The following is a 16,747-nucleotide window of genomic DNA, read 5'->3' as shown; positions in this document are numbered from 1 at the left end:
TTTTCCTTTATTTCTTCAACTAACGTTTAGCAGGTAGTGGGAAAGTGGACTAAAAGCTGTCTACCTGATGCTGGTAAGATCCAGTCGGGGAATAATCTGAAAATTCAAAACTAATGCTGGTACATACATCTTAGGTTAAAATGTTAATTATTCAGCAACAGCAATGGTGACAGGTCTTTTGTGGGGGTTTTGTTGTAGTTGTTTTGTTTTTTGTTTCTGGGGGCTTTTTAAGTTCTGAGGCATTACCTATTCTCCTCACTAGTATGGGAAAACAAATGGTGGAATAGGAGGGGAAATCTAATATGTATTGTAAAAGCAGTAGACTTCCAAAATTATTTTCTTCCTTTATGTAGATGTACTCAGGGGACAGAATGGGAGCCTGTCTTATATCTGCCTGCCTTTGCCAAATTTCAGCAACAGATTGCTCTGTTTGCATTAGGATAGGAATCATGAAAGCAAGCTGGAGTAGAGACTACAAGGAGTTCAAAACAAAAGATTTCACTATTGTCTGCTAATGTACTGTGACTACATAGATAGGGAAAGTTATAAATGACAATATAGTATTGGCTTTTGTATTTATGTATTAGCTTTTGCATATTATTATTATTATTAGTCACAAATATATTGATATGGTACAATTTTCTTTTAACTGCTTTTTGGTATAGTATAACCGGTGAGTTTATGTATGCACCATATAGCTTATATAAACAGCAGTGTGATAAATATAGTTTAAGCCATAGCGTAATATTAAAATAGAGACTGTGATATTAAAATGCACCACTCAGAAAATGGTGTAAGATAATTAGGTGGATTCTCACATTGGTGGATTATCCTAGCTGAATGATAAGAGAACAGTGACAAAAACCAGAACACCAAGAAGAATTTACTGACTCTTTGTTAGCAGGTAGTGTAAAAACAACAGGATAGAACCACAAGAAGAAATAAAATATATTGATTTAATCTACAGGATGGCATGAAGACAAGTCAAAGGTTAAAACCAAGCAAAAGAAATTCCTGGAACATCTAAACTCACAGGTATGTTTGAATAATGTATAAACTCTCATGAATATGCACGTAACTCCTGTAATGTAACAGTATATAAGAACATTGCCTTAAGCAAATTGTGTGGTTTTGGCATATTGCCGAACACCCCAGCCTGGATATTGTCCCTTTTATCTCTCATTCAACTTATTAAAAAAAAACTTTAAATAGCGAAACTTGTTTTTCACGGGGAAGCTTAGAAATTATTTAGAAAGTTTGTTTTTTCCAGGCTGTAACAGTTCAAAGGCAAGGAGTAATTTGACCCTCACTTAGCTCTTCCTGTGTACCACACTCACTATGTTGCATGGCCCACACTGCTTCCTCAGGGAGCTGCACCACTCCAGACAATATTTCTACTAATTTTAGTTCTCCTGAACTAAGAATACCGAGGGAAAGTCATCCTACCTTACTAAAGGAAAACCACTTGGAATATTCACGGAGTCCTCATAGAGGTAAAAGTGAACTTCGTTTATTGCATAACTCAGTACATTCTTATGGGGTTCTTTCAGGGTTCACGCAGCTTAAGTAAAACTGCTGTTGGCTAGTGTATCGTGTTGTAGTGTGTTTCTTGTTAATGTTATGTTCTGTTATTACCCAAGTTGATAGTTTGGTCCAAATGAGACCCTCCCACCCCATGTTGTCAATCTACCCCGAGTCTCCTGTCAATCTGTCTTAAGCCCACCGCATGCTTGGAATTCCACTTCGGAAACCCCCTGAACTTCAGCGCTTGATTAGTCCATGTGACCCAACTTTCCCCCACTACCTCCACATTGGATGATGATTTTGTGAACCCTGCCTTTTACCCTCTCCAGGATATCTCTGATCAGCTGATGCTTTGTACCCTCCCTTTGAACTGCCTCCCTGTTTCAGCTGTTGCATGCTTGCATTTTCTGTCTTTTGTCCCCAAGATTCCCCAGAGCAATAAATGCTTTATCATCCCATGCAAAAGACCTCCCTCTTGTCCTTGTCTCCTCAGAGCACAGACTGACAGCCAAAAAGCCATTGAGCAAGTGCTCTAGTCGCACCTCGGGTCATCCTGCTCCTGGGGTGTGACCCACTCCTGTTGCAGGCCAAAGTGACAGACCTCCAGCCCGATGCGATAGCTGGTGCCTAATGTGGGGCCCTGTGAACAGATCCCACAGATGAACTGTGGATTTTATCCAAGAAGTTCTGGCCCTCAGCTGCCTCTGAGTGCAGCAGAGTGGTTTTTCACCTGTGGCTCTTGTGGGGAGGAAGTGATAACCCTCTAGCATCCAGAGGACCACTTCCCTGAGGAGGACTTCCCTGCAGCCCCTGTCCAGTGGACCAAAGGAGGATGAGTATACCCCAAGTGAGGCTGAGGGTGCTCACAAATTGTGGGAAGGGTGCACTGCTCCCCGGGAGTGGTGGAGGGGGCAGCCACGAACCTACAGGCCATGATAGTTGCCTGCGGAAAGCACCCTGTCCTGAGACTGGCCCTGGATCTTTTATCTTGAGCTTGTTTCTTTTGCTGCAGAGGAGGGTGCATTTTTGCTGTGCCGGCAGCTTAACATCAAGGAAAATGGGTGTGAAATTGTCAGCACAGTAGAGAGGAATCTATTTTCAAATTTTGGGTACCCTGGAGGGTGGGAAAGGAAAGTTTTCAAAAGGGTTGTTAAAAAAGTTTGTTCAATGGCTTTTCCTCCACTTTCCAAGGGTATCTCCAGAGGAAATACCAAGCATCCCCTTCTGGGATATAGCTGGAAGCAAATTAACAGCCTTGACAAATAAAGGTGATACATCAGTTGCTAAATTCTTTTCATTGTTTGTGCTAATTCGATCAGCGATAGTTGAAGAAAAGAAAGTAAAGGCTCAAACTAACCCCCTCAGCTCCCCCGTCCCCTGATCCAAAATCCTTGTCCCTTGCATCAGGAAGACTGTGCCAGGCAAACTGCACAGGAGAGCTACCAACTCCCTGGCCTCCCACAGACTTCTCAGTACCCTTGCCTTGAGAGCAATGGTCATGCTGTCAAGGACCCTTTCCTAAACCCCTCTTTCCCAGCTGTTAATCCTCCAGTTCAAGTGAATGCCCACAAGGGAAATTCCCAAGTTTTCCCTGAGTCCTCTCCTGCCCCTCAGAATGACTCTCAAGAGACACAAGATGGTGGAAGCCACATGGCTCGGCCCCCACCTTGTGCTTCTTCTTCCCAGAATGCCTTTCACTCTGTTCTTTCCAACCTCTTCTTATCCCCTGACCCTACCCCTACGCATGCCCCTCCTTCTCCTCCCCTCTCCCCAAACTCAGCCCCTTCCCCAGGCAACCCCTCTTCCTTTCCACTGTCTCCGCCTCCCATTCCCATGACATCATTTGTTCCCATGATGTGACCTGGGAACAGCAGCTCCCATTCCAGTTGCTGTCCTACCCCTGCTCCCTCCTCCTTCTCTGGCAGCTCTCATCCTCTTCCAGCTTCAAATTCCCATGATGGCATGGGAACTGAAAGCCATGAGCCCAAAATGCAAAACCTGGAACAGGAGACCATCCCGTTCGCTGCACCTGTTTACCTATACCCAAACAAGAGGAACCCCTGAGTGGCAATCTTGATTATCTGCATAGAGAGGAGCTTTGCAAGGCTCAGAAGGAGTTTGGGAGAAAAAGTGAATATTTTAAAGGTCTTCTAAAGGACACGTTTTCCTCAAACACACTAGTTCCTGACGATATCAGGGATTTGTTTGCACATCTCCTAATCCAAACAGAGTATCTGTTGTGGGAGAGGACATGGAGATTATTACGAGAACTCTTTCCTGAGCTCTTGCAAAGCCCTGACTGTGCCATTGATGCAGACAACAACAATATCTCAATGGACCGCTTGTGTGGTGAAGGGGATTAGTCACAAGCTAGAACTCAGGCTGAAAAAATACTGCAGCCTGTGTTGGAACAGGTAAAGAGAACTGCAGAGAAGGTCTTTATCCTTATGCCCACCAAAGAACGTAAGCAAAGTTATGTGAATATTAAACAGTTTCCCTTTGAGGCTTTTATAGATTTGGTTGAAAGGCTCCGAGTCGAAGTAGAGAGGCCGGTGAGAGTTGGCAACTACAGGAACAGATAATAATGGAAGTGGCCCAAGCAAATGCTAATGACATCTGTAAGAGGATCATCCTGGGTCTACCCTTTGAGCCACCACCAGCCCTCGACTTGATCATCGAAGCCTGCACAAAGAGAGCCATCATCCCAGAGCCTCAAGAAAATGAGACAAAATGGAGAAAACAGCTGCTGCTGCTATTCCAAAAATACACCAACAGCCTTATCAGTGTTTTAACTGTAGGCAGGAGGGACACATAGCAAAAGTTTGCCCAAAGAGGCAGCTTCTGCAAAATAAACCAGTAAGTTCTCAGGGGGGAGGGGGACAACCGCTTCTAAAAAACTAGATGGGAAGCGTGGGCCTGCTTCGCATGTAGACAAAAATGAAGCAGGTCAGAATGGGGACCCAGAGAAGGTTTGGAAGACACAAGCTCCCTTTAAGCTAGTTGTGATACAAAGTGCATTCTTTAATACAGATGACTCGTAGCTTGTGTCAGTTGACCCACTTGACAAAGACTTATTTGCTGGACTAGACTCTAAGTATGTCGTTATCAGGGACACCAAGCACACAGCAAGAGATTGAAATCTCTCCGGCAATCATAACATCAGAGCCAGAGGCACTGATTCTCATGGCACGTTGTGTCCACCCACCCTTCTTTATGCCACAAGGCCAAATCATCACCCAGGCAATTCTGATGCCAAATGAAATGCCAGTAGATAATTCTTCACCAGGTGTCCACTGGGCAGAAGTCATTGGAGAAGACAAGCCTTGGATGGGGTGTGGACTCTGGCGAGGTGAAGATTACCTTCACCTTGATGGAGTGTTGGACATGGGCAGATGTGACAATCATCCCAACCACCAGATGGCCGTCACATTGGGAATTGCAACCCGTGAGAGGTAAAGTACAGGGCATTGGGGTGCCCAATTAGCCAAACAATCTAAGAGCATCGTCCAAATTAAAGGGCTGGATGGGCAATTGGCCAGCTTACGCCCATTCGTTTTGAACTATAAAATTCCCCTGTGGGGGAGAGACACTATGTCCCAATGAAGAGTAAAAATTAAAATCCCAAAAACCCTACAGGATTTTTCATAGTGGCCGCTGATGAGTGCCCTGCCCAGAAGCTGAACTGGGAAACAACATCCAATATGGGTAGATCGGTGGCTGCTGAATAAACAAAAATTGAAGGTGCTCAGTGAATTGCTAGAAGAGCAGTTAGCAAAAGGCAACATTGTGCCAACCACCAGCCCTTGGAATTCCCTGGTCTTTGTTATCAGGAAGCCGGGAAAAGGCAAGTGGCAACTCATCCAGGACCTTAGAGAAATTAACAAAGTCATTGAAAACATAGGGTCTCTTCAACCAGGAATGTCCTCCCCATCGATGCTCCCCCAAAATTGGAATTTGGCAGTTGTTGATATAAAAGACTGTTTCTTCCAGATTCCTCTTGACCCTGCTGATGACCCATGGTTTGCCTTGTCAGTTCCCTCCATCAATCGAGAAATTCCAATGAAGCGCTACCATTAGCGAACCTTGCCGCAAGGCATGAAAAACAGTCCCAGTATATGCCAGTGGTACACTGCTTCATTGCTGTCCCCAGTGCGTGCCAAAACAAGAGAAACCATCATCCTGCACTATATTGATGATGTGCTCAAGTGTGCCCCCGATGATGATAGACTACAGTGTGCACTTGACCTAGTTGTCAATGTTTTGATTGCTGCAGGATTTGAACTCCAAAAGGACAAAGTTCAACAGCTGCCCCCTTGGAGGTATTTGGGGCTCCAAATTAGCAAGAGGACCATTACTCCTCAAAAACTGATGATCAGAAACAACCCAAAAACCTTAGCTGATCTCCACCAGCTGTGTGGGTCCTTAACTTGGGTCAGACCCTGGCTGGGATTAACAACAGAAGACCTAGCCCTCCTTTTCAGTTTATTGAAAGGGGGAGAGGAGCTGAGTTCTCCTAGGGTCCTGACCCAAGAGGCCAGGCTGGCTATGGAGAAAGCTCAAGAGGTGATGGCAACAAAACAAGCTCATCGCTGCCTGCCAGACTTGCCATTCAAGTTTATTGTTTTGGGAAGACTGCCACACCTCCATGGCCTGATTTTTCAGTGCGATTAGGGCCAGAGGGATCCGCTCTTGAGCATAGAATGGGTATTCCTCAGTCACCAGCAGTCCAAAAGTATCACCAGGCCACAAGAGTTAGGCAGCTCAATTGATCCAGAAGGCCAGGCCAAGAATGCAAGAACTGGCAGAGTGTGACTTCACATGCATCCATATCTACCACTTACCCCAACATCAGGTAAGTTAACAAAAGTGGTTCTGGAGCAGTTACTTAGGGAAAATGACACACTCCAATTTGCTCCAGATAGCTACCCAGATAGCTATTTCAATTCATAATCCTGGACATAAATTATTTAATTCAGCATTTAAATTAGTCCCCAAGGAAAAACAAAGTTGGAGGCCACTCAATGCTGTGGCAGTTTTCACAGATGCATCTGGAGCATCCCACAAGTCAGTGATGACCTGGAAGGATCCTCAGACTCAGAAATGGGAGACAGATGTTAAAGATGTTAAATCCAAGAGGCCTCAACAGCTGTGAAGTGTGGCAGATGGACGTGACTCACGTCCCGCAATTTGGCAGGCTGGGGTATGTTCATGTTTCAGTGGATACTTTCTCTGGAGCAGTCTATGCTTCTGCCCATACAGGAGAGAAGACCACAGATGTGCAAAAACACTTAGTGCAGGCCTTCTCTGTGTGTTGGGGATCCCTAAAGAGATTAAAACAGATAATGGTCCCACATATACCTCCAAGGCCTTCCAGGAGTTCCTGCAGAAATGGGGAGTAAACCATAAAACAAGTATCCCTTATTCACCTACAGGTCAAGCCATCATTGAGCAAACACATCAGTCGCTCGAGAGAGTTCTAGAGCAGCAGCAGAGTAATACCACCAGTGATCCACCACAGATTAAGCTTTGTAAAGCACTGTTTACCATAAATTTTCTAAACCGCTTATTTGAACACTGTAACCCGCCTGTTCGGCATCTCAGCAGTAACACACAGCTGAAATTGAGAGAACACCCGCCAGTTTTAATAAAGAGTCCTGAGACAGCAAAAGTAGAGGGCCCATTTGGGTTAATCACTTGGGGTCAGGGATATGCTTGCATATCCACGCCCTCTGGGTTGAGATGGGTCCCTCAAAAGTGGGTCAAACCGCCCATCCTCAAGCCTGTACCACGATCAGTCCAGTCCACCAAAGATGTAACTGTGGCTTCCCTCTGGAGGCACTGGCACCAAGGAACTGGAAAACCCGATCCCCTAATTGACTGTTAGATTATCCCTGACTGTTCTTTTTCTCAGTGATATGTCAGATTTTTTTAGTTAATGTTTACCATATTGAAGTCAGTCATATAGCAGTATCCACACAGCAATCCTCATGGAGAAATGTGTTCCTCTGATCAGAATCTATTCCTCAATGCCAAAACTCTCCTTCTTAAACAGAAAACGGGGAGATGTTGCATTGTGTTTCATGTTAATGGTATGTTCTGTTATTACCCAAGTTGATAGTTTGGTCCAAATGAGACCCTCCCACCCCATGTTGTCAATCTACCCCGAGTCTCCTGTCAATCTGTCTTAAGCCCACCGCATGCTTGGAATTCCACTTCGGAAACCCCCTGAACTTCAGCGCTTGATCAGTCCATGTGACCCAACTTTCCCCCGCTTGATTTTGTGATTTTGTGAACCCTGCCTTTTACCCTCTCCAGGATATCTCTGATCAGCTGATGCTTTATACCCTCCCTTTGAACCGTCTCCCTATTTCAGCTGCTGCATGCTCGCAATTTTCTGTCTTTTGTCTCCAAGATTCCCTAGAGCAATAAATGCTTTATCATCCAATGCAAAAGACCTCCCTCTTGTCCTTGTCTCCTCAGAGCGCAGACTGACAGCCAAAAAGCCATTGAGCAAGTGCTCTAGTCGCACCTCGGGCCATCCTGCTCCTGGGGTGTGACCCACTCCTGTTGCAGGCCAAAGTGATAGAGCCAGATAAGCTCCAGCCCAATGCGATATTCTCCTTCTTTGTTTTCATTCTTCACAGTGACTTCACGGTCAGTGTAATCTGAGTTGTGCAAACAGGTTTTGAATAAAATATTGTGTCTACGCCTCACTGCCTTAAACAATAGCATTTCTTCATATGGCTGAAGAGAAAGACTTTTTAAAAAAGTCCCAGTGGACACCTAAAACTCTTTATAAAGTTAATGTGATTGTAAACAAATGTAATGCTAGGGAAAATGCAGCCATGACCACGTGTGTTAGTCTTGAAGGAATTCTAACAACAGCCACTCTCTGTGCTTTTGTCAAACCTCTTTCTGCCATGTTTAATTGAGAGTTGATGTCTTCATGCTTGCTAACTTGTTGGCAGCGAGTTTCTTGTGCTGTGCATAGGATGTGGAGCATTCTAGGTGTTGCTTTGCAAGCCCCTGGGTGAAGAGAGCACTTATAGTAGTGATAGTAAAAGATTTCCACAGAAAATTTGGGGAGTTAGAAAGAAAGTTAGGCTTGGCAAGCCCTGGGAAAAGAAGGCCCTGGGAAATGTTAGGCCTCATGCTTGCTAAGATCATGTGAAACTGCACCTGTGTAGTCAAGATATGATAAATAATATAACGGTTGCTTAAAGAATCATGAGAAACTATGTTAAGGGTTTGAGGGGAATCATGAGAAATCCATGCTTGGATGGAATCAATGTATAAAATATAACATTGTAAGTTTAATAATAATGAAAATGTAAATTATATAGCGAGAGAGTATAAAATAGGTTCAGCTCGAAACCAAGTCCGGTCAGATTTGGGTATGTGTCCCCCTGATACCCAGAGCTCTTTAATAAAGAACCTTCATATGATCATTCCATGATTATGTGTTCCTGAATGGTAGCTGCCATGGTGGGGTCGATGGCATGGGTGTCACGACTACCCTGTAGAAGCTGTCCTGAAAAGGACAGCCCAAGAGCACAGGCACGTCCCTTGCCCGGCGAGTGATCTCAGCTCAGCGGCAGCTTGCAGGCGACACAGAGAGAGAGATTAGAGCTCTGTATGGCATTCCACTGAGAAATAGCCTTTATTATAACACAGTCCTCAGTGAAGGGAGCCAGTGACAGCAGCTCTCTTCAACTGGGGAAATACCACAGTATATATAGGGAAGGAGAGGGGCGGGGGAAACTTGGATACAAGTAGCAGGGTGGAAAGGCAGGGGAGAACACCAATGGGGTGCAACAGTTTAACATAAAACAGGAAAGGGTGTCGGGGAGATACATTTCTCTCACTATGAGGGGAAGTGCCTGGCCTAGTATGAAGCTCTCCAGGGGAGTGTCAGCACTCATCTGCTTGCCGATTCCTTGGCCCCCACAGCTCCCTTCTTTATTTAATAAAAATGCATCTTCCAGTGACCTCGCTAACAACCTTTTACAACAACTAAACATACAAAGTAAAATAATGATGATTAAGAAAATCTAGAAAATGTTCTTTAAAAGGGAGGAAGCCCACCCTCTGAGTCCCCAACTTCCAAAAAGGTCCTCAAACCATTGGGGCTCTTTTTCTCTTTTTCTTTTTCTTGAGTTCCTGGACCATGTTGCTGATCTTCTGGATGCATGTGTGGATGCTCTCGCCATGGTTGGACAGGTTAAAGGAGTACAACCTGTCAAATTCCTTCTCCTGGGGCTGTGCTACCAGCCAGGCATCCACAACTGATGTTTCCAGAAGCATCGAGAGGGTCAGGAACTCAAAGATGGTTCTGCCTCCCATGGTCTATAATGGAGCATAAAAAGTTTAACTTCTGGTTTTGGAGCAGGGGCTCCACCTTTTTTCTTTTAAAACGAAAAAAGAACAGGTAAGGGTTGAGGTAGTGGTTTGCTGGTGGGGTCATTCTGTGCAGAGGGGGCGCATGACCTGTCACCAGCAGCAGCAGCATTAAAGGTGCATTGCAATTGTATAAAAGGGTAGGTTTTTGAGGGGAAAGGAGCATAGGGAACAGGAAGGGAAAGGGGAGGGAGTTTCAGGAGCTCTACTTATCCGGCATGGTCTCGGCTGTGATGTGGTGTCTCATTTGAGATTTGGTAACGATTGGAGTGGTTCTCTGCGTCAACTTCTTTTGGCGATGTCTCCGTCTCCAGGCAGCGGTGGCTTGTTGTTTTTGAGAAGCTGTGTGGGTCTCAGGAGACGTTAAGATGTCTGTGTCCAGTGCAGGGTTTGCAGGGACTAGGTATGGTTTTATTTTTTTCCCTGGGAGCCACCTAGGACCAGATGGTGTTAACACACAAGCATACCCTCTCCCCCAGCTAATCAATGGGAAAGGTCCTGATGTCTGTTGTGACTCAGGATCCTTGATCAGCATTGGTGACCTCTCTGTGAGTTTGGCATGGGTCAAATTAGAGAAGTGCCGTACTTCTACAGGGGTATGTAGAACTACAGGGGGGTCGGGCTCTGTAGGTGAACAATTTAGAAAATTCATAACATGCAGAGCCTTACAGAGCCTCTCAATGGGAAGAATGATCTTTGTTCCTCCCCACTGCTGATCAAGGACTCTTTTAAGGTTCTGATGTGTCCTTTCCACTATTGATTGCCCTGTGGGAGAGTGAGGTATGCCTGTGGCGTGCTTCACCCCGCACTGGCTGAAGAAATCTCTCAGTCTATGGGAGGTGTAAGCGGGCCCATGATCTGTTTTTATTTGTTCTGGGACTCCCAGGGTAGCAAACACAAAGAGAAAATGTTGGCTGGTATGTTTGGCATTTTCTCCTGCGTGGGCTGAAGCAAACACTGCACCTGTGACCTAAGTCCCCATGGAGGCGGGATGGTAGTTTTTGCAGGAGGGATGGAGTGGTGCGGCATTTGATTTGATGTCAGTGCACGGGGCTGTCCCATGCTCTGATTGAAGTTTCCTTAATGCCAGTTTGGTCTGGGTAACCATTGGTGGTTGGGTGGCTATAAAAAATGTCTCTCGGGGCAATCCTTAAAAAAGTGTCCAGGCTTGCCGCAGTTAAAACAGTGGCTTGAGCTTGAGTCCTTTATCATTTCAGCTGCATAGGCACTGGATATCCTTTCTGCCAGCCCTTTAGAACCCGCAAGGGCTACTGTGTTTTCGGTAGAAGTGGAGACATGCTTGGCGCAGGCTTCAACCATTTGGTCTATGGTTGGTTCAGGGTCAAGTGGGAGGGCCTGTAAAACTGCTTTACATTCCATGTTGGCATTGGCCATTGCTATTTTTACCAACAATTCTTTTTGTGCCTTTGGGCACTCTATTTGCTTTTCAATGGCAATTTCAGCTTGTCTATATATTTAATGAAATACTCACTTGCCCCTTGCTTAATGTTAGTGAAGCACTGCGTTGGCACCTTGTTACCTGGGGTGACAAGAAGAGATGTCAGAGATTGCAGCATTGGCAATATCATGGAGAGTGTTATGAATACACGAATACACTAGAAAGAGAGATATATAAGGAAAGGTTTTATTAATTATAGCAAGCCAGCAATAAGCAAAGTCGGCGCCGGGCGGCAGGGAGGAGGAGGAAAAACCTCTTCCCACGGAGCTGCCGCGCTTCCCGCTTCCATGTTTGTCCTTTTATTCGTTTCGGCCTCCTGATGATGTGGCTTTCCTCCGGCGTTTCTACGCATGCGTCTCTGGTCATTAGATGATCTTTCTCTGCCCTCTTGTGGTCGTAGAAGGGAGGCTCCAAGTCTTCCTCACTCCTACTCTACTGACCTTTTCTCACTGTTTCTGTCTCAAGGTTTATCTTGTCCTAGTGTTCCAGGAATTTCTGCTAGTCTGTTATTAATTATGCCAGCTTCAGCAAGTTAGTGGCCTTCAGCCCCTTCTCAACTTTATATCTAAAGTACAATTTCGCAAAGCATTCTATCATATCTTTTTATTTAGGCGAACAAAAGAGTTTCTATCTATCACAACCCCCCCTTTTTCTATTTCTTACTTTTGTTTGCTGAATCTTTGTAGTTCTTTTTTACTTAATTCTAAATAATCTTCTGTTTCTTCTCCCTTTAAGGCCTCATATTTAGCATGTATTAACATAAGGTGTGCTGCTTCTAATCTGTTTTTTACGATATTAATAATTTTATTAAGAATGCAAGGGCCTAAAGTAAGTACTAAAATTAGTAAAATTGAGGGCCCCATTATGGTGGATAATAAAGTACTTAACCAGGGGGAGTAATTAAACCAAGATTCATACCAATTCTGTTGCATTTCTTGTTCTTCTTTTCTCTTTTTCAGTCCTTCCTGTAATTTGGCCATGGTTTCTCTTACTATTCCACTTTTATTTACATGTACACAACGTTCTTCCTTAAGGGCAGCACAAAGGCCTCCTTGTCGTAAAAATAATAGATTTAATCCCCTTCTATTTTGTAAGGCCACTTCAGCCAGTGAGTCTAGGGAGTCTGTGAGATCCTTTATAGATTTATCAATTCTTCTTAAATCCTCATCTACTGAAATTCTAAGCTCTCTGAGTCCCTGGTGCTGATTTACTAAAGATGCTACACCTGTTCCTAATCCAGCCCCTCCTATGCCTAGCAATACAGCTACTGTTAGTGCTGTGAGGGGTTCTCGCTTCACTAAATGATGTTCTGGGTTTTGATATTGTGTATACACATATTCTTCAGAATGATAAATAATTCTGGGAACTATTATGACCTGTATGCAGAATTCATAAGTTTCATTAAAGGCTGTTATAGAAACACATGGGGTTACTCCTAAAGTGTTACAAACCCATTTAGTATTAGGTGCTGGAATCAGCCACTGAGCTGGCTTGCGAGGGTCATTAATCAGTATTTTTGTTTGGCATAAGTAATTCTTATCTAGGGGCACATTTCCCACACATTTCCCTTTTCCAGTGACTCGAGATAATGTTATTCCTGGAGTATTTTCCCTTCCTGATTGCCATAAGCAAGCAGCAGGATTGGTACCATTCACTCTTTTTGGTTCTGCTATGGAGCCTATGGCCTCATAAAAGGATGGATTAATGTTATAACATAACCAACATTCTCTAGTTAAATTTGGATGTGTATCATTTAATACTTTAAAGGTAGCTTGCAGAATTTTCCAAAGAGCTTTGTTTCCATATTCTTGGGGTGTCTCTACTGTGGTTAATACTTGGGTGTTATTTTCTAATTTTTCTGAATGGTTATTGTGATCCCTTACTTTAGGGTCTTCTACTCCCCACACCACTGGATTTGGTCCAACAGATCCCGAGTCATGGGGAACTACCTCTTTCTTTATGAGTATATGCACCCCCCGATCCCTTCCGGGTTCCCATACTCTGAGACCCCAGGTTCTTCCCAATAACCACCCAGGATCTTGGGATTGTGTAATATTTATATAGTGAAATTTGCAAGTTCCAATATATGTTATCTCCCCTGAGGGGCCTATCCAGGGCTTTACACATCCGTGTGGACCCCGTTCAACCTTTAGATACTTATCTGGGTTTTGTACTTTCCATCCCATGGAAATTGTCTCACAGCCCCAATATCTACAGTAAAATTCTCCGGGATAATTACAATACCCTCTGCCTGGATTAGAAGCTGGGCACATGTATAGTACCTTATGCCCAGGTGGGAAATAATTAATACCCTTCCACTTAATGAGAGAGTCTAGTGTAACTTGAAAGCTAGGGGCTCCAGAGGTAATTTGTGATAGAATAATAACCTGGTCCTCCCATCGGGTTAAGGACCAATTAAAGGGTTCATGAGTCTTACTTGTACAAATGTTAAATGTGCTAATTAAAATTATAAATATTACTGACCTTTTTAATGAGCATTGGCTTCCCTTGCTATAATAGAGGCTTTTCTTTTGTAAAATACCAATTTGGGCTTCCCATAAATTATTTTGCTGGGTTGTCTCATTCCCATTCTTGTGGCATTTCCAGGACCATGACCTTTTGGTCCCATGTATTTTGGAGTGTTTCCCTCCACAGTTTATTACTCCTCTGCCTCTCCCGTCGTCGACCCGGTTGCCTCGGGCCACGGGGTGTACCATCGTCTCGGCAGCAAGAGTATTCTTCAGGAGGGAGATTACTCCTTTTTTTATTCTTTCTTTGTATATATTTTTCCCAACTTCTATGTTTTACTAAAGGGGTATTACACCTCAATTCCTGGAGCCACCGTCTGCACGACCCAGCTACTATATTTATTACAAAAGGTGCAGGTTCGTTTGGATGGTAACAATAATACAAGGAATTGACTCCTTTTGAGTAAATGGCCCACCACTTTTCTGATCCTTTCTCAAATTCCCCTGCCTGTGTTTTGGTTCTTAAGGCCCAATCGGTGAGTCTCCTCTGGGCAATGTAGCAAAATCTACACACCCCTCTCGGTGGGTAGCCTCTATGACAGTGGGTCCACCAATGTTCTTCACATACTATACTTTTAAAACAAACAAAAGGGTAACAATTCTGGCATACAGCACAACCTATTTTAACATTACTATTATATATTTCCTCCCTACTAGATGGGGGTATCTTATATTCTATATAAAAGCCTTTATGGAGTTTACTATTCATAAGTTTCTAAGCAGATTAATAATTTTCAGATTTTTTTTTTTTTTTTTTTTTTTTTTTTTTTCAGGATATTTTAAGTCTCAGGTCCCCAGCCGGGCTAACCACTTCCCAGTTATTAGTTTTTGGTGGCTCCACAGGTCCCTTAATTCGACTGGCATGTGTCCATCCCTTCTCTGCAGTTCGGATTGCAGAATCAGTTGTTAGCAGGACTTGATACGGTCCTTCCCACTTTGGTGTTAGGGGGTTCTCTTTCCAACTTCTTATCAACACCCAATCTCCGGGTTGTACTTGGTGTAATATAAAATCCAATGGTGGTCTTTGAGCTAGCATTCCTTTTTCCCACAATGCCTTCTTATACTTCATTAATTTTATTAAGTACTTATTGATATACTGATCACTTACATTTGGATGTGTTTGAACTTCTTCTATATTATAAGGCATACCATATAACATCTCAAAAGGGGAAATTCCCTAATCTGCCCTTGGCTGAGTTCGAATATTCAGAAAGGCTAATGGAACACATTTGACCCATGATAGTTTTGTTTCCATTACTAGCTTAGTAAGTTGTTTTTTTATTTCTCCATTCATTCTTTCTACTCTCCCAGAACTTGGAGGGTGCCAAGGGGTGTGTTGTTCCCACTTTATTCCTAATGCCTCCGACACCTCCTGAGTTATTTTTGATGTAAAATGGGGACTTTTGTCAGAGTCTATTGTCTCTGGTACCCCATATCTGGAAATTATTTCTTCCAATAACACCTTTACAACTGTTCGTGAAGTTTCCCTAGATGTAGGGAAAGCTTTTACAAAATGGGTGAGATGATCCACTAGGACCAGGAGATATTTAAGTCTCCCTACCTTTGGTAGTTCTGCAAAGTCAATCTGAATATTTGCAAAAGGTCTTTTTGCTAAGGGTCTCCCTCCATAAGGTAATTTTCTGAGATTCTTTCTATTTGTTTTTAAACATGGGAGGCAGCTTCTAGTAATTTGCTTAGCTAAGTCTCGAATACCTGTGCTCATATACTTTGCTGCAAAATAATCGATTAGTCCTTGTGCTCCCCAATGTGTCCTTTGATGCATTTTTTCTAATATTCTCTGAGCTATGGCTTTTGGTAGTACTTCTCGGCCATCTGGAAGGAACCATCTCCCCTCTGAGTTTTCTATCGCTCCTGTCTCTGGGAGTTTTAATCTCTCTTCCTCAGTAAATTTACTTCTTAAATCACTATCCTTATGTTCCATAATTTCTTCATGCCCCCCTTTTTCTTTTAGGACCATTGTCCGTAATGCCACCCGTTTTGCCTCCTGATCTGCGGCATTATTTCCCCTACTCCTCAAGTCCATTCCCGTCTGATGTCCTTTCAAATGAACCACTGCCAACTTTTTGGGCCCTCTCAGGGCTTTTAATACTGCAATTATGAGTTTTTGATGGACTAAATCTTTCCCTTGGGAATTTATTAAACCTCTTTCTTCCCACAGTTTACCAAACGTATGCACCACTCCATAACTATATCTGGAATCTGTATATATTGTCCCCTCCTTTCCTTCTAATAATTCCAATGCTCTTAATACTGCATACAATTCACAAGCTTGGGCTGACCAAGATTTGTCTAATGGACCTGATTCTAGGACTTGCAAATCAGGTCCTCGTACAATGGCATAGCCTGTTTTCCTCTTTTCTTCTATTACTCTGGAGGACCCATCCACAAACAACTTTTCTCCGCTTTCTAATTCCTCTGCTTCCAAATGAGGTCTAATTTTGGTTTGTTCCTCAATTGTAGTTATACAGTCATGTGTCAGGGATTCGCCTTCGGGTTCTCCATACAAAAATGCAGCCGGATTTTGTAAAGTGGTGGTTTCTAATATTAAGTTTGGGGCCTCAACTAAAATTCCTTCATATTTTAGAAGTCTAGCATCTGAAATCCACTTATCCGCCTTTTGTTGTAACACACCCCGAATATTATGGGGGGACATTACCTTCAAATTGCTATTAAAGGTGATTTTCCTAGCTTCCTTCACCAGCAGGGCACATCCTGCTACTGCTTGCAAACAAGTTGGCCAGCCCTTACTCACGGGGTCCAAGATCTTTGATAGATACCCTATCGGCTTCTTTCTCCCTGCCCACTCCCGAGTCAAAAC

General features: G+C 43.7%; 1 protein-coding gene across 1 annotated transcript; it reads right to left on the bottom strand.

Moving 5' to 3' along the window:
• Positions 1–11,651: 11,651 nt before the first annotated feature.
• LOC147652051 (endogenous murine leukemia virus Env polyprotein from Emv-2 locus-like) lies at positions 11,652–14,190 on the bottom strand. The gene has a single exon (XM_086897913.1). The coding sequence runs from the start codon at positions 14,095–14,097 to the stop codon at positions 12,040–12,042; it is 2,058 nt and encodes a 685-aa protein (XP_086754039.1). The 5' UTR covers positions 14,098–14,190; the 3' UTR covers positions 11,652–12,039.
• Between the last annotated feature and the right edge of the window lie 2,557 nt (positions 14,191–16,747).

Source organism: Cyanistes caeruleus, chromosome 7 (genome assembly GCF_971803275.1).
Source record: "Cyanistes caeruleus chromosome 7, bCyaCae1.hap1.1, whole genome shotgun sequence".
Taxonomy (NCBI): domain Eukaryota; kingdom Metazoa; phylum Chordata; class Aves; order Passeriformes; family Paridae; genus Cyanistes; species Cyanistes caeruleus.
This window is presented reverse-complemented; position numbering and strand designations above follow the sequence as displayed.

Coding starts and splice junctions, on each gene's coding strand:
- LOC147652051 (XM_086897913.1), bottom strand. CDS start 14,097: ATGGTACACCCCGTGGCCCGAGGCAACCGGGTCGACGACGGGAGAGGC.